This window comes from Molothrus ater, chromosome 3 (assembly GCF_012460135.2).
Source record: "Molothrus ater isolate BHLD 08-10-18 breed brown headed cowbird chromosome 3, BPBGC_Mater_1.1, whole genome shotgun sequence".
In the NCBI taxonomy this organism is placed as follows: Eukaryota; Metazoa; Chordata; class Aves; order Passeriformes; family Icteridae; genus Molothrus; species Molothrus ater.
This window is the reverse complement of record NC_050480.2, coordinates 41493684-41511619: the sequence shown is the minus strand read 5'-3', so window position 1 is coordinate 41511619 and position 17936 is coordinate 41493684. Positions and strand designations below refer to the sequence as shown.

The 17936-nt window shown below is 41.7% G+C and overlaps 1 protein-coding gene across 1 annotated transcript; it reads right to left on the bottom strand.

The window, feature by feature from the left end:
* Positions 1–10782: 10782 nt before the first annotated feature.
* On the bottom strand, positions 10783–17452 carry FAM89A (family with sequence similarity 89 member A). The gene is made up of 2 exons (XM_036381165.2): positions 16772–17452; positions 10783–12782 (listed from the first exon to the last, which is right to left on the bottom strand). Exons 1-2 carry the CDS (start codon positions 17033–17035, stop codon positions 12624–12626), a joined length of 423 nt encoding a protein of 140 aa, XP_036237058.1. The 5' UTR covers positions 17036–17452; the 3' UTR covers positions 10783–12623.
* Between the last annotated feature and the right edge of the window lie 484 nt (positions 17453–17936).

Genomic DNA, 17936 nt, shown 5'->3' with positions numbered 1-17936 from the left:
TTTCAGGTATTTTCTGAGGTTTTTACCAGAGCACCTAGAATGGACATGAACACATTCTGAAAGAAGTAGTGTTTGCTTATTTTGTCACATACACTGATAATGTATCAATTATGCACTCTGTAATGCTGCCAGGAGCCACCACTGCCCTTACACAACTTTGAAGCAAGAGAGGACAATTAAAAGCTACAGAGCTGTGGAACAAAAGCAGGTGTGGTACAGGTTCTCAGTCTTCAGAGGCATCATTAGTAATGTAGGGCATTCAGCATTATTTGGTGTTAAGATACTCCTTTACCAAAACTAACATGACAAATACACTAATATTTCATAAATCTAGGGGGAGCTTAAGGACACCCACTGGGGGAGGGGGGCAGATGAGTGCATTTTTTATGCTTTTGAAAGCATATAGTGCTTCAGAGAGAACCAAGACTATTTAAGTTTCTACCTGTTTAAAACTGTCACATCTCTCTTGCTTTTACTCTTTTTTGTCAACTTTTTGTAATGAAACAGTTACCTGTGCTGGAATATGGATGGCAAATAGCCCTTTCTATGTATCATAATCTGTTTCATTAAGTTATAGGAGAGGATTTATTTGAGTTAAAAAAACAGCAGCCTGGAAGTGAACCTATAGAAACTCAGTTTTGAGTTTTGCTTAGAATCAGAAGGGGTATTGTGGCCTATGGAGCAGATTCAGAACTGTGTTGCATGAAATGCACAGAAAAACCAGGGCTGTTACTGAGACTTGGATTGAGCAATGGCTCAGTGATTGCAGTGGGAGCTGGGAACTCCTGTAGGTCCGCAGGCCATGTAGCAAGTATTTAGAAATTAGCATATGCAAAATTGGAGAATTAGAGTAAAAGCTAAGGAGGGTTAAAAGAGAAGGTAGGAGTCTGGCAGACTTACACAAAATTAAGATGGCAGTAAAAACTAAGGAGATAGCATCTCAAGAAAAATACGTAAGAAAATATACGGTATAGATGTTTATGAGTATCATGAAGCAAATATAAAAACATCCTACTACCACGTTTAAAAATTATGAACATGAAAGAAGAGTAGTATTAATTGCAGACATTTTTGTAAAAGTCTAAGTGACAACATGACATAGCAAAAGATGTTTTCCAAGCAGTAAAGTCTGTGGGTTTCCCTAGAAAAGATACCAGTAAACTTGTTATTTCAATGGTTTGCACTACAGCCTTGAAAATACACTTTTATAAGGCAGAATTAGCAATTGTACAGTAATAGAATTAGTCAGTGAACAGGAAGAGCTGTGCAACAGCAGAGCTGCTCCCTCCATTCTGCATTAGTGCGTGCTGCATTAGGCTTTGCTGGTGCAAGGGCTACCACCCTTGTGCCCTCCTGCACATACAGACAAGGGAGCCCTTTCTTCCACACAAGCCCTATCTCAGAGGCATATAAGCTGCCATTTGTTACCCCAGTCTTCACCAAACTGAAAGTAAAGCAGGACATCTGTACTGGAAAACTATTAGCTGATTTCTCATAAAACAAGCAGGCCCTTGTTTCTCAGGGGCTTTCCTGCTTTTGCATTCCTTGAGCACTCCCCAGCCCAGAGTGGTGTTAAGCACTGCAGTGCCAGTCTGGAGTTGATGAGGAAACCACTGTTGATTTCAAAACTTGAAGGAACACACAGACACTCTTACATATATGTTCTTTGATTAATTTTTGTTTTTTTAAATCACAAATCCAAGCTTTTAAAAATGAACATCCATCTTCAGTTTGGAGAAATGTGAGAATGAAATTAGTAATGAAAAACAGATCACAAAATATTTGTTTTGGTGACTTGGTATCAAGGTCAGTTCAAGATACAACCACAAAAGCTATAAAATTCAAATTATTTCAGGATGACCTCTTTTAAAAATCTAAGTAGTCCCACAAGCTGGGATTATTCTGAATCTTGTTGAGCTCTGCAAAAATTCATGTGGCAAGAGAGAGAATGAATACATTCCTCCACTGCTAAAAATCAATAGGATTTTTGTTTATGAATTATTTGAAACTCAGGTTTCTGCAGTTAAAATTTGCAAGAAGGTATACATAACAAGATTCCCATTTTGTCTCCTGCCTCTTAGCTGTTCTGACCTTCTTAGTCTTTCCAGTAATGCTTACTGTATTTCTGAGGTGGCAAGAAAGAAGATATGAACATAAGGAGCTTCATAAAATCTTGATCTGCTGTCCTAACTTTTTTTGAGCTCTCTGTAGACAAATGACAGGTCTGCAAAGCAACTAGGGAATACTGCTAATGATGTTTTAATTGCTTTTCATTAGAATAATAGCTATTGTTTGGGTTTGTTTGGGTTTTTTCCCCTGGGTAAAAATGTGGTTTAAATTCCTTTACATAGGAGCATAAGAGTGTGAACTTAAGAGATTTTACATGTGCTGGCTGCTGCTGAAATAAATCCAGATGATCCCCTTGATTTCTTCCAATCTCTGACTGTAATTCTGAGGACATTTTTAGGCAGAAGAAATGTTTTGCTGCACAGAAGTGCGTGCCATGGCTCTCTAAGCACAGGACTGGGCACCTGAATTAAGACCTGAATCCTAATCCTGGCTCTAAGACCAAGCAGTGCTGTGACCTTGAGCAAGTCATATATGGCTTGCATGGCTCCATAAAATGATTCTATCTCCACCATCACAGGATTTGGGGGAGGATTAATTTGTTCATGTCTGCTTAGAAAGATGAAAAGCATTAAGTCCTTTCAGCTGCAGGTTGTTAGGAGTCAGTCAACACCGTGAATGTCAGATATGAAACAGACATGCCAGGAGCCAGAGAATGTGAATATTAAAGGTGATGTGTTTAAAGTCTTTGTTATACTAAGGGAAGCTTTAATTCTGACCCTCGCTGGCATGCAGTTCTGGAACGTACACATCTGAAGACTTAGGAATATATACAGCAAATCACTGATCCCTTATTATGATTTTGAAGTTATTGCAGCTGTTGTGTGCCAAAATAAATCTGAAATTAGTTAAAAAACAAGCAAAGGGAACTCGCACATTAGCTGATCTTACTTTCAGCTATCTAAAAGAAAAAATAAGGTACTTTATTTGACAGTTTGAGACTTTGAGGTAGAAAGCACTGGTACATTTTGCAGAAAAATATTTCTTAAAAAATGCTACAAACCATTGGTGTCTTTTCAGTAAAGAAATTCAATAACATTGCACAGATTTAAACAAGAAAACAAGACCTCAGCAACATATAAGCACTTCTACTCACCTTGCACTCCTTCCTCAGAACTGCATATCCACTCTGTAAGCATCTGTGGGTGTTGCCTTTATAGTGATTCCCTGCCAGGCAAGCTGCAGCCCATCTGACACTGTCATACATGCATCACTCCTTAACTTTGATCCTTTCTTTGGTCTCTCACTTCTCATCCAGAAAAAGCTTTGGTTCTAACCATCAAAGCCACACATGTATCATGTCTTGGCTACAGTAGAGATAGTCTCTCTTGCTCTCAGTAGGGCTATAGCATTCTTTTGATCACTGAAAATCAAAAGCCAACAGAAGTGTAATAATAACTAGGAAGAAAACATTTCCCATTGCGAACATCCACTGGATAATAACATGCCACATCCCAGCACCAGAAAAAATGTCTTGGATTTTGGAGGATAGGGACCAAAAGAGAATGTATTACATTAAGCATACACCTCATAAATTTGTCCAAATTTGTTTCCCTCTAAGGACATTTATCCTACTGAGCAGCGTGAAAATGGCAGATGGGTTGCATGGCAAGGAAAGCACAATTCATCTCTTACTCATTTTGTCCTGGGAGGGAACAAAATGAAAATAAAACACTGATGATTCATGAAGAATTTTTTCAGGAATGGTGATTTGAACCCTTTTCTTTAGAGAAGCAAATTAACTTTGCTGTGGACGAACACAATGGCAGGTATTCATTTCTTTACACAACCACATGACAAGACTTAGTTTGTACCACAACTCTCATCTTTTCAAATGGATTTTGCACTTCTTTAAGTGGATTTTTCCCTAAAATAGTTTTCTGCTTAACTGAATTGTGCGGTTTATGTAAATTGTAAATTTATATGTGTGCAGATGGAAGGAGAGGGAAGGTCAAACCAGTTCCTACAGCCTGTGCATTTTCTGCCTTATCTATGTATGAAATGGTGCGGCTTCTTTCTGTTTAAAGGTCCTACATTGAAAGAAAATGCCAACAGCAAGAAAGGCACCTTCCTCCCACAATAATTTGAGTATTGTGCAACAGAACAGATTGTATCAGTTAAAAAAAAAAGTCATGTCCCTGACAGAACAGTATCAGAAGCATGCAGAGATCACGTCTCCCTTCTCTCATTGTTACGCAGCTACTTTTATGTAACAAAATGCCAGCATGGTGATTCTAATCTAATTCAGCTGCACAAGCACTTTGACTGAAAGTTCAGAGAGGTGTTTTTAATCCTCTCCAACACAACCTAATAGAGGATGGCAAAACAGGAAGCCCTCGTGTGCAGATCCTTCCTCCCTATAATGGCAGGGTGGAAGGTGCCATCTGTCATTTCATGCCATTATATTAGAAAGTGCTGTCTCCTCTAAACTCCTTGCAGCAGCTGCTCCTGAAGGCTCAGCTCTTTGTCCTGAGCAGGCAGCTGTCCCTGCCATCCCCTTGGGAATAGTTTTGTTTTCACAGAATCAGACAGGGTAGAAGTGATCTCAGAGGTCATTGGTCCTTCCGCCAGCCGCTGGGATGGATAGGCACTCCTGACAGATGTTCTCCATGGCAGGCAGAGATTCTGGCTCTCAGAGACCAAACCTAAGCTGCCTTTCCCAAATTAGGAGACCTATCAGCTCCTACTGCATGTAGCAGCAGTCTGATGCCCAGTTGTTTTTCAACTATGACCATTTGTTCAAGTAATATGATTTTGTGGAAATACAAGATTTTACTTGAGGAATCCATTGTGAAGATGGTGGCTTGGTCTTTTAGAAAGTTTCTGTCCTTCAATTTTATTCTCCAGATTGCAAGCTTCCTATTCCCCTACCCCCTGCTTAGCCTTGCTAAACCAGTGACACGAAAATCCATCAAATTCCTTGGCTGCAGGACACAAAGCATTGAAGATTTAATTTTAAATGAACAAGGCAGCCTGCACCTCTTCAATCTACTACAGACTTTTTGTAAGGACACGGGCACTGGGTAACCCACCATTAAGCTGAAACAAAAATACAATCAGTGCCTACAAATGAAAGTAATTCAGAGAATGAGAGAATGGGCATGGTGCATTGAGATTTCTGTTCCTGGAGAATAAATGCATCCCAGCAAACTCTCTCCTGATTTGCAAAAGAAATTGTAGTGTATATTTTCATTAGTGGGCACACATTTTAGCAGATGCTTATACAAATAAATGCCTGCAGTAATAACGAGATATGCTTGGCTTCTCTAACACTGATTGATGCATTCTGCCTGTAAACACCTGCACTCAAAAGCACAGAAAAGAGTATTATTCTCTCTGAGAAGAAGGAACATTGAAAGCTTCAAAGAGTCCTGCATTTGCAACAGAAACAGAAAAGACTTTTTGAATGACTGGCTAGTGATAAGTGAAAAGTCCTTTTGTGTAACCACACAAAGCACTGGAGACAAGACAAACCTATTTACATATGAGAACTCAGACCTCAAGCAAACCCTATTAGAAAGGACGTGAAACAGGATAAAAGATATGCAAAAACTAGAATTCCTTCTTCCCCACAGAGATTACTGCAAATTTCTACTGCTCTCATTTATCCTTAAGGGTTAATACTGTATGCAAGCAACTGTGCAATGATGGTCTCCAAAAATATACTAGAACTCTGGTCATAAATGTCTTTCCTCTTCTAAAAAATGCACGCAAATTATACATTGAATAGGTGCTATATATTCCATGCTCTCTACAGGTTATATGTATGATGCAAGGTATTTAAGGAAATCCTTCTCCAATTTGAGTATCATGACTAAGTATCAGTCAGAAAGAGCAAGGTTATTTTAAACATACAAGATTGTTCATACAGGATAAACTTCACATGGTAACAGAGCTTTGATATTCTAATCCTATGAGAAATTAATTTGCTCTCTGATTTTATGTACTATTTATTTCAGCTGATTCTGATAAAACGTCCTTCCCCTATCCCAAACTGTGTTAATATTTCAGTTGTTACCTTTAGTGCAACATAGCATATAAGAAGTAATTTTATTCCAGAATACAGCCTTTGATGTTGTTTAGGAGTAATGGAACAGGTTAAAATGTCCTGTTTAAGCTTGTACTTTACCTTTTCAAAACTTTACTTGTTAGCTCACTTCTGCATGCAATGTTTGAATTTTCCATTATCCATGAGGCCTTTCAGTACAAATAATTAGTGCTTTGTTAAAATTAAGATTCAGGTAGCCAAAGATACTGTGAAGAGTTGAGAGAGAAAAAAAAACAATAAAATGTACTGTCCCTGTCATGCAGGTGCTTTCATAACTGAAGAAACGACCTTATTACACTGCCTGCTTGTAAATTATTTAAAAAGGTTCTGCTGTTTGACGAGTCAGAAGAGTTTAAGCAAGAGCTGGTAGGGCTCAGACAGGCAACTTTATTGTTTGTGACAGCACCTGGTATCCTGAGCCAAAAGGAGCTCACAAACTCTTACTCATGTGTCTACCCAAATAACCACAGGGACATTTCTGACCTGTGGAAGAAATGCTTGTGATTTCTGAAAGTGAGTAGTTAGCACTGCAAGGAGGATTGAACTGCTAACATGAATTTAAGGCAGTGGTTTGACATAGAACTGAACTCTCTATGCACCAACAATTCCAAACAATCTGCTTGAACGACTAAATTCTAACAATCCATCATTTTCATGGGATTTCTCATCTCATATTAAACTGAGGAATTCTGAAAAATTACATTCTCTTGAAGACATTATCTTAATAAAGTCTTAGCACAAGTGCGTTTATAATCTGTGGCAAAAGTTCAGAGAAGAGCCAAAATAGTCACAAGTCTGTATTTCAGTAGCAGATGGCTTTGTCTTTTTAACTTGCATACCAACCTTATCTGAAAAATGTAAATTCTACTGCTAAAAGCACATTCCTCTGAAATCATATGTGGGCTTCATTGCTTAGGCTGGCTGTTTCTGCAATCATTTAATTAAGTTTTGTGACTAGAACAGATGAAAGAGAAGGGGACAAAAACCTAAGGGAAAGAGACTTCTGCAGTGAATATTCATCCCCTCCAAAGTTCCTCTGTCACTTAAAACCAAATAGCCAAACTCACTGCTGAGTGAGTCATCTCAGTGAAAGGCCCTTGCTAATCCTCTTCATTCCTTACAAGACACAATTGCCCCACAAGCTGCAGGTGCCAGTCCAGCACACATCCAGCCTTACCTAGGCTTTAATCCCTAGAGCACATCTGGGTTCTGTGCAGCCACCTCTGCTCTTCCAGACCACCTCAGCTCAGGAGAGTGTCCCTGTGCACAGATCCCCCAGGCTCTTTCAGCCATGGCAGAACCCAGTCCTCACAGCAGACCCTGGGTGTTTGTAAAGCTACCTGCAGAGCTGGAGTGCCCAGGATCATAGAATAAGCAGTTAAGAGGCTTTACCACATAGGGAGCTTGGAAACTCACAGAAAATGTTAAAATCAAGAGAAGATGACTTTGGAAATAGGAGAAATCTTTTAACTACTTTGCTAAGAAAACAAACAAGCTATTTCCTTAGGTCATGCAGCATTGTCCAGAGTTAAATGTAGTAACTTCAAATAAACAAAAAATAATGGATGGAAAAATGTATTTCTGAGGAGTTATTTTCTGAGAAAATGCGTGTCACATATGAAAAGGAATATGAACCTCAAACTGCTGTGGTAATGTATCCTGTACAGACAGGCAACAAAAAAACCAGAGTAAATTCTTTCAAAGTGGCTGAAGGTCACAGAGCTGTACATTGGAGAAAAGACCTGTTGTTAGGGTTCCCTTTGGCACATACCTGCTTAATCCTTCCATTTCACATTCCTCCCCACCAGCCAGCAGAACAGCAATGGGGGAATTAATTTCCTTTGCCCTCAGAGCAATCTAATTCCTCAAAGAAAATGGATAGCTTTAGCTAAGCAGCTAAATAAAGTCAAAGAAAACATGTTCTTTTCAGTTAAGCAAAAGTCTGTACCTGCAACAAATGACTGTCATGTTAAAAATACATGAGAAGTAGTGTACCCCCAGTCTCTAAAACAGGTCAAAAAAGGACATGAAAAATCCCCCAAGGTGTCAGCAGCAGAACTAATCAAACATGGGATTTAAAGAACTTGTGTCCCAGGACCTCAGCATCTCTTCCAAACTGTGCCAAGCCCTCACCTCCAGAAACTCTAACATTCCTCCCCACTGCTCTTCCCTTCTAGCATCCCACTGAAGGCAGCCCCTCAATGTGTATGCAGTTTTCATACAGTCCCTAAAAGATGTGCTGAGACTCCCCTCCTTCCCACTGCCCCCCTGGCACCCAGCACTGCAGAGCTGCCAGCAGCTGTGTGACCACGCAGCTTTTGCCTTCTGGCAGCAGGGTGGCCTAACAGAAGCCAAAAGGGGAATTATACCTGTGATCCTGTCCAAGGAAGAAGCAGTTAAGTCTCCTCATCCAGCTCCAAATTCTTACAAGCTTTCTAAGAACAGACCAACTTCTGTCCTATCAGCTCTAGTTCATAGCAAGCAGACTGATGGAAAATGCCTGGACAGATTTACTGCATACGCTTTGTTTTCTTAGGATGAAGGCTAAATGTGACACAAAACCTTAGGCTTGTAAATAAGTACTAAGTGGATCAATTATAAGCACTGTGGGGGCTTTGCTATTCTCGTAATTGCATTTAAACTTTGCAAACTGTCTTATTTACAAGAAATTGTAAACATAATTCTAAAAAAATCAACTTATTTTAGAAGCCACGTAAAATGATTGGTTACCTATGATTAGGAACTAAATTAATTACAAATACTATCGTAATTGCTGCCTAATTCTCCTAGTCTTCCAATCTCATGACTACACCAAATACTATACTAAAGCCTCAACTTTAGCAAGCATCTAAACTATGCATAAACTGAGTGCAGATTTGCCCCACCTTTATTGGAAAACTTTCTTTGAAGCAACATTCATGCTTTTTACAAATTATTCTAATGATTGCCTACTGCATTTCAGTGCATTAATGCACTACCTTTGAGTAATACATTTGTAGTGTGTATTTGAATATCTCCTTAATCTAAGCATGCAGCTGTTCCACAGTCTTGGAAATAACAAACAGCAATTCTGATTTTAAGAGAAGATCCCTGCTTTGAAGTCAATCCACACTAAAGTCAATAGCACTGACAGTGACTTCACCAAGAGCTGAAGCTGAACCTAAATGCTCATTTGTCATATTAGCCTTAGTATCAGTCACCCATTACTTTTTGGCACCCACTTTCTCCAAAGCAGAGCACTCCTTCCAGACTCTTCTCTTTTAGTAGACTAAGGAAATTTCCAGGGAACTAAACTGTAATGTAATTATGACAGTATGACTCTGCAGTTGTCATAGCAATGGAATGAGGGTGATATGCTGTGAAGTAAAAATAAAACTTCAACTACAGCTAGTGGAGAAGTAACAATTATTTCTAACTGCTTTACCACATTTATAGGCCCTTTGGAGAAAGGCCATGGAAGTCACACAGCGCAGATTGCCTTCTGAACTGCTGCACTCAGAGTTTTCCACCTCTGGGCAGCAGGAGCCTGACTGTTCTTGCTTCCTCGTAAACCTGTCTTTTCCTGGGCCTGCTCATTATTGCCTGTGCTATGTGGGACTGGAAAAGTTCCACAGTGTTCACTGGGCAGAGAAGATTCCAAGGGTTTCTTTCATTGTATTCTTAAAAGGCACCCTTAAAAACTTAGGAGTTGAGATGAACTGGGGTTATGGGTCAAAATGGGAAAGCTGTGTTGGGATGAGGTTTGGACCATGGGTAGGAAGCTTTTGTAGTAACATGACTCCGTTCTGTTGTGTGCACACCAAACTCGGACTGAAGCTGCCTGTAGCAACTACTCAGTATTTAAGCTACACTTTCATACCAAGCACCTCTTTCAGAGCAATTCCCCTGTTTCATGCTGTTATAATGTGGTAAAGAGATACAGCTCACAACTGCAACACCAGGCATAGAAATCAGCCTCTGAAACAACTGCTTATTGGTTATTATTTTACAACCACCTTCTGGCTAGCCAGCCCTTGTGGCATTTGGGTTTTCCTTAGGAACACAGACTATAACTTCTCTCCCACACAAAATGGTGTTATTAAAAGGGGCAGGGTGCTGAAAACTTAGCAAGTCCTTATAATCCATCCTGGTTTTCAGTCCAAATTTTGTGGAGTAATGCTTTAGGACATTTATTCTTCCCTTGGTAGAGGGAATACCAGCCAAATGTTCCATGTTGCCTAAATCATGAGCAGGATTAGAAATATAAATCATTTTGCTTTTTAATTTATGTAAGAGAAAATACTGTGAATTTTGCTCAAGTCCATTCTCATCACCAAGACTATTAAGGAATAGTTGTCTAAAGATCTGTAAAACAGAATTATTAGTTTTAGTAGTAGAAACAGGATTTTCTCCTGAATTCAAAACCAAATAAAATCCAATTAAGACAGAGAAGCAGGAAATTCCATTCCAAATAGAGGTAGGTGGAACTTTTTCCAATTTAATTCAAAGATTGCTTTCTTCAGTCCAGGGTGATGACTAGTCCTAGTTTTCTTATGGGAGGGTTGGGAAGGGGGGTAGGGTTTGTATTCATTGAAAAGGTAAATTAAAATACACACAACATTAGAAAGTTATGCTAAACATCATGCTTTTTATTTTTGGGGAAAGAGCAAGAAAATAGCAGTACTTCAACAGACTAGAAAAAGCCTCATGTAAATACTAAAAGCACAGCAAATTATACTAAAAGCTTATACATTCTTAAGTCAAAGCAGAAAGTTGCATGTAAATATGTGTGTGTATATATATTTATACATGTATACACACATAGGCACACAACTTTTAAGTACAGATATAACTATCTGAATTATCTGTGTTTTCCTTATCATTCAGTTTAGTTTTGGGTGAGTGAAGCAATTAGACCAGAATTAACATTAAAAAAAATATCCAACCACTGCCACAGACTAGATTAAGAACTTATACACATACACAATTACAGCACAGTGTTTACTCTCCTGGCCTTCAAATTCCACTAAAATAAGCCAGTTTTAGAGGGAATGCACCCTGGAAATCTCTTGGCTTTTATCACTGAAACATCCTAGCCTTTGTTAAAAACTAACAGAGGAGCTACCCCAGAATGTGATCTCCAATTCTTCCTGCAAACTGCATGCATGCCAGACATGAACCATGCAAAAACCCTTTGAGGTTTAAGCCCTTAATTATTACCTTGTGTCAAGATTCAGGCACTGTGCTTTACAGCAATCTTCAGAATTAAATTTAAGAAACTAAAATCGCATTGGGAGTTGATTTTACTTAAAATAGAGAAGGGTGAAAACTCAGATAGTTGGCAACTCTCAGCTGATTAAGCATTTCACACAATGAATTAATAAAAAAACTTAACCAAGTGCTTTAGTAAGTTCTGAAAACAAAAATAATTTATATTTCAAAGAACAAGTTAGTATAAAAAGTTTTAACATATGCAAAGTATGTGCTCAAAATACTTATTTCGCATTTTTAAAAAGAGCTGTCATCTACCTTACAGCAACAAAGTTCACCCAGTATAAAATATTGCAATTTGTCCCATTGTGTCATATGAGAGGTTTCCTTATTCTTCATATGATCAAGAACACTTGCACAAGAGTTCATGTTATTCCAAGCCACATAGTGGCAGACAGACTATGTTTGAAAATGTGCTTTTACTATGCAGTGCAGTAAAAGCTAAGCAAACCATTTCAGAGCAGCGTTTAGCAGGTCGAAGAGCTACGTTGATGCAAGAAATCCAGAGAAGAGTATAAAAGTTAATGCCAAGTGGCAGTACCAAGAAAGTGAATTAGATCAACAGAAAAAAAAACCCTGCTGATAACATTCACTATCACATGTACAGCTTGTAAGCTAGGAATAAATTAGCTTAAGGAGAAAAAAAATTCACTGTGTAAACAATTCACCCAGTACAAAACTGGATGCAGCCGGTAAGAGCAGAACTAGCTTAGTAGTGCTGAGGATGTGCGTGCATCCAGATGCCTGTTCAAAATGCATTTATCAATGCCACTGACCCCCCCAAAAATCACCTAGAGCTATTTACACCACAGCAGAGGCTTCCCTCCCCCCTTATGAAGTTATTACAACTCAGGAAGTCACTGCTGTCTACTATGATTAGAATTCCAGTTATAAGCTACCGATGTTTGTAAGATGAAAACACCCACCTTCCAAATTAAATTGAAAACTCTTGTCAAGCATGTCTGAAGACTCTTCAAAAGTTAAAGTACAGCACTTTGCTCAAGTGGTATTTGCATGAGTAACTTGTACTGACAGCCTTTTAAAATAAGAGAATTTAACACAACTCAGGGTAGCTGGGTGTTCCTCCTCAGGAAGAGGGATCCATACAAATTCCAGTCGTTCTTGCTGAGGTGTGTTACAGGGAGAGAAGGACCAAAGAACCTCAGTCCAGTCAGCCTTGAGGGGAATCTTCCTGCTTCTAGAAGTATTCCTCCTCTTCATCAAAAAATCCGTTTTCCATGGCGTACGAGCAGTCTGCGTTAGAGTCAGCTTGGCAGGCACCTTTGTATTCTTGAATGGATTCGTACAGGGAGTAGAGCTGACACAGCAATGACATATCCAGCTGCCGAAGGCCAACCTGAAGGGGCAACAATTCAAACCATCATTACTACAAGTGTCTTTCTATGGCAGTATAATGCTATGTATCTTTTGTTGCTAAACAGGAGGTTCAAGCTTCTTTCCACCTTGAACAGTTACAAAAAATGAAAGTAAAATTCATTTTCTAAGGTGGCAGATGCCCCATGGGATAAACTGGACAAAAGAACAAGGAACGATGTGATGCAATAGTACAGAACAAATGCAAAGTGTTCTCTTCAAGATGCTGTATTACAATGATGGGCCTAACTTCCAATAAGCAGTTCACTGCTGTCAGAGCCATGGCAGATAAATTCATGAAGTCTATATTCCTCATTATGCAAGGGAGATATTTCTCCAGAAACACCGTGTGTCTTTCACACATCTTTCTCTGACACCATTACAAGGTGCTCTGCTTTTGTCTGAAACAGCCCTGGAGTAAAAGTTTTAAATGGGACTCTGACTGGTTTTCCCACTTCCCAGCTAAGTATTTCTACTCTAATTTTCTTTTCAATGTTGATGTACATAGGCATCTGGCAAAGCCAGGTATGTCTAGCACAATACTTCCAGGCAGCAAAACTAAAGCAGAAGTGACACAAGGACAAACTTCATCTCTTACAAATCTTCAGAGTACTTTCATGTGCCACTCAGCACATGGTGCTTGATTATAATTAAGCACCTAATATTTTGGTCCTTAAGCTTCTCAAATATTAGTTCCAGAGCAAATTAAGGATTTGAAAAACCATTAAAAAAAAGGCCGCATCTTTATGTCAGGTACAAAACCAGTATGTTGCACTGCAAACTGAAATCATGCTCCTCATTTAACTCAGTTCAGTCTCCCTCTCTGGCAACAAAATGGAGAGTTTACTTGACATTGTCACCTATCCAAGTCAGATCAAATTAAAACTAGGTTTTGCCTTGCAGCTAATTTAAACCACCACCCAATTAGAGATTCTAGAGAAACAGCCATTTCAGCCTTATTTTTCAACGAAGTGTTAAGCCAACAGACTGCTCCTAGTGAGCCTCAGTTTCATCAAATAAAAAGTTTTTGCCACAACTCATGTCAAGAGGAAATAAATAAATAATAAATAAATAAATAAATAAATAATGTTAGCAGCCTTTACTGCAACCTGAACACCAGGCTGTATTTTATTCATAATGAGAACTCTAACCTCTCCTTATGCTTCTAAATTCTCAGGACAATACACTCAGCACACAAGAAAACCACAACAAGCCAGCATGAAGATCTTACTTTGACATTGCTGAACTATTCTACCAGCAGCTCTTTCTGAAAGCAGGGAGAAAAAAAAAATCATACACCACAATGCCACTGAGAAGAAGAGGATACAGCATCTTTCAAGAACAACATATATTACCTGGTGACATCATGAAGCCAAAAGATGACGTCTTGCACAGGCTAAATGTGAAGACTTTAGGACAAGACATGGAGTACTGTGCTAGCTGCCAGGATATTAGAGGTAAGTCTTTCCACCACCTCAGATCTATGCTACTTTTCTCATCCATTTTCCTTTATAATCTAAACTGCTCACCTCAGGTAAGAAAGAATGCTGTGAAGTTGGACTTAATGCTCTGGCATACAAGCATGAGATCCACCTGGCAGACCTGCATGAGAGCTAAATGTTTGAGGGACAAGACTGCAGTCCAGAGCTGTTCAAAAAGCAATCAGGAGTGAGTCGAGCCAAAAAAGTCAACCTGGAGACCAGTGACCTTTGTCTCCCAAGGAAAGTGGGAGCATTTTCACCAGCAGCTCTCCTGTTTCAGCTCCATAAAAGACTTGAGCACTTTCTGTAAAGTTCAATCCTACTAACTGCCAAGCACAAACTTCAAGAGAAAAATTGCCCAGCAGAATTAACATAATAGGTCTTTAAACCAAATGGTTATGTTTAATATCTTATTTTTCTGTTGCTGTCACGAATATCAAACAATCAAACAGGAAGTCTAGTGAGAAAAATGCAGCCTCTTCAAAACTTTCAAGTATGATCCCTGAGGTAAGAAAAGCCTGAAGAAATGTCCAACACTGATAGCATTAGCACAGTTTTTAATGCCAGCCAAGCTGTGTTTGACTCTTGATAAGAAAACCTATAGTGCACAATTCCATGTGATAACTCTGTTCCTCACAATCACAGTTCTGAAATGACCTCTCCTTTCCTCCCTCTCTCTCTCTCTCCAAAGCATCCAAGTTCATCACTTTCTCAGCTTTAGAAACTTACATACATACACACAGTACCCTGCTTGATCATGAAGGAAAAGATGCTCTGTGCATTTCTTCCTCGCTCACTATGGAAAATTTAAATCAAGACTATTACTCAATAAAAATATCTTTGATTGCTGCAAGAAAGAGTGTTCAATATCAGTAATAAAGCACTTTAATCTTCTTGATGAAAGACAGCCTATTGGTACACAAGAGTCTCTCTTAATTTGTACAGGCCACAAAAAAGTACATCTGGAACCAAGGACCCTGTTGCTTGAAAGTCTTTGATGTGTTCAGAAGTATCTTTTTCTTCAGAAGTATTTTATCAAATTATCATCAAGGATAACAGAGTATTAAAAGAAAGTTTAAAGGGGAAGTCTAGTTATCAAATGACTTTGAGAAGTATCTATCTCATTTGATTTCCCATTAGGAAAAAAAAATAGATTAGACTTGCCTAATGAGTTCTCTTTGCTTTTTTGGAAAGGCTTAAGACGACTAAGACCATATGTCCTTGTTTCCTTTTACAGCATTGCAGAAGAAAGCCCCAGCAGTCAATAGACACACATCCTTCCTGAGCCTTAATGCAAACTGGCAATTCTAATACACAGTTTTAAGAATTATCTCTAACTGTTGAAACACTGGTGGCAGACTAGGATTTCATCACACTACACTGTTCTTCCAAATCCACAGAAAGACCTTTCAAAAGAGCTTTTTGTCCTCAAGCACATTTTTAGCCTGAGAAAAAGTCTTTAACTTGGCAGATTTTCAGCAATGCCATATTTTATATGCTTCACAGCATTATTAGAGATGGAAGACACCTCTGGAGATCATCCAGTGCAAAGCTCCTGCCAAAGCAGGGTCACCTCAAGCTGGTGACACACAAACCTGTCCTGTGTGGGTTTTGAATGTCTTTAGACAGGCAGACTCCATGAGCTCCCTGGGCAGCTTGTTCCAGTGGTCTGCTGCCCTGGATGTAAAGAAGTTTTTCTTCATGTTGAGGTGGAACTCCTTCTGTTTCAGTTTATGGCCATTGCTCTTCATGCTGTTGCTGGGCACCACCAGAAAGAGTCTGGCACCATCCTCTTGAGACTCACCTTTCAGATATTTATATATATAAATGAGATTCCCTCTCAGTCCTCTTTTCTCTAGACTAAACAGGCCCATCTCCTGCAGCCCCTCTTCATAAGAAAGATGCTCCAGACCCCTAAATATCTTAGTGGCCCTCCGCTGGACCCTCTCCAGCAGCTCCCTGTCTTTCTTGCACTGATTGTACAGAACCCTCAGCGGGCGAGGCTTAGGCTATTATTAGTCACTACAGCTGCAGCTTGCACCAGCAAAGCACCAACACCCAATTAGTGTTTAATCAAAAGGTGCGCCAGGTCGCCCGGAAGAATTTCGCTATAATAACGCCGCGCTACAGGATCAAAACAGAGTCCTGGAGAGAACCACGCCGAACCACAGCCACCAGGGCTGCACGAATCGCCGCCGACGCTGGGGGATTTCTGACCACCAGCCTTTCAGCGTGGCTGCCGGGTCCCGGGGGGTGCCGCAGGGCGCGGTAAGCGGCTCCCCATCCACACCCGCGGCAGCCCCGCCGCCACCGGCCCCGGCCCTCCCCCGCCGTCGGCATCAGCACCGCGCCGGGTTACGGGGGCTGCACCGGCCAGCGCCCACCCGGGGCCGGAGCCGGGGCGCCGTTCTGGCCCCGGGGAGGTGGCGGCGCCCCCGCCGCCGCTTGCCACGTCCGCCACCCCCGCCGAGCCCCGGCCCGCCCCGCTCACCATCTCCTTGCGGAGCAGGGCCAGCGCCGCGTCCAGGTTGGGAGGCTTGGGCGGGCGCGGCGAGCCCCGGCCGCCACCGCTCAGCTCGTCCTGGATGCGGGACTTCTGCGCGTAGAGGCGCTCCAGGTCCCGCCACCGCCCGCCCTGGCCGCCGCCGCCGCCCGAGGACGAGGAGTTCAGCAGCCCGCTCAGGCTCTTGGGCAGCGGCGGCAGCCCCGCACCACCGCCGGGCCCCGGCGGCCCCGGCAGCCCCGGCCCGCTCATGCTGCAGCCGCGGCCACCGACGGAAGGAGCCGCCTCGGCCCCGCCGCGGGAGGCGCCGCCCGGAGCCCGCCCCGCCTCCAGGCCGGGCGGGGGCGGGGGAGCCGTGCGGGGCCGGACGAGGGAAGGGAGGCAGGGGAGGTAGGGGAGATAGCCGGGGAGCAGCAGGGTGATGGAGGGGCCGCGCCACAGGTGCCCCGGTTCAGAGCCGGGCCCGCTTTGTGTGAGCCGCGGTGAGTCCCTGCGGGCGCGGCCTCAGCCCGTGCCCCACAGAAACAGCCCCGCGGCAGCGCTCGGTCCCCGGGCACGGGCAGGCAGAGGGGCCCTGAGGCAGCGGGGCCGAGCCTCCAGGCTCGGCCCAGGGGCTGGGGGAGGGATGAAGCGCAGTGAAAGCAGGCATGAAAGCAGATTAACTGCTGCAGGCGGAGGTGACCGGTTCGTCTGTGGCGATGGTGTTGCATCAGTCGCCTGCATAAGGCGACACTGCTCACCCTTCCCATCAAGATGTTTCTTTCTGCCCCCGTTTGGCTTCGGATAAACGTCTTCTTTGTAGCCTGTACCATGCTGTGTTTCTGATTCAGAATGAGAATAATGTTGATGATATACTGATGCTTTTATTTTTGCTGAGTCGTGTTTATCCTAAGGACTCTCTTTTGTCTCTGTGTGCTTGTCTCATGTTCTGCCGGGGAAAAGGTACACAAAAGAAACTGGGAGGGAGCACAGCGGTGACCGGTGACCCAAACTGGCCAAAGGGATATTCACCTTTTTTTATTTGTACTTTGTTCTCAATTATTAAACTGTTCTTATCTCAGCCTACGTGTTTTACTTTTGATGATTCTTCCCATTCCACTGGGGGAGAGGGAGGGGGGTGTGGGGGAGTGGGGTGGCTGAGCGAGCAGCTGTG

Coding starts and splice junctions, on each gene's coding strand:
- FAM89A (XM_036381165.2), bottom strand. CDS start 17,035: ATGAGCGGGCCGGGGCTGCCGGGGCCGCCGGGGCCCGGCGGTGGTGCG. Junction 12,783..16,771: donor CCCTGCTCCGCAAGGAGATG/GTGAGCGGGGCG, acceptor TTGCCCCTTCAG/GTTGGCCTTCGGCAGCTGGA.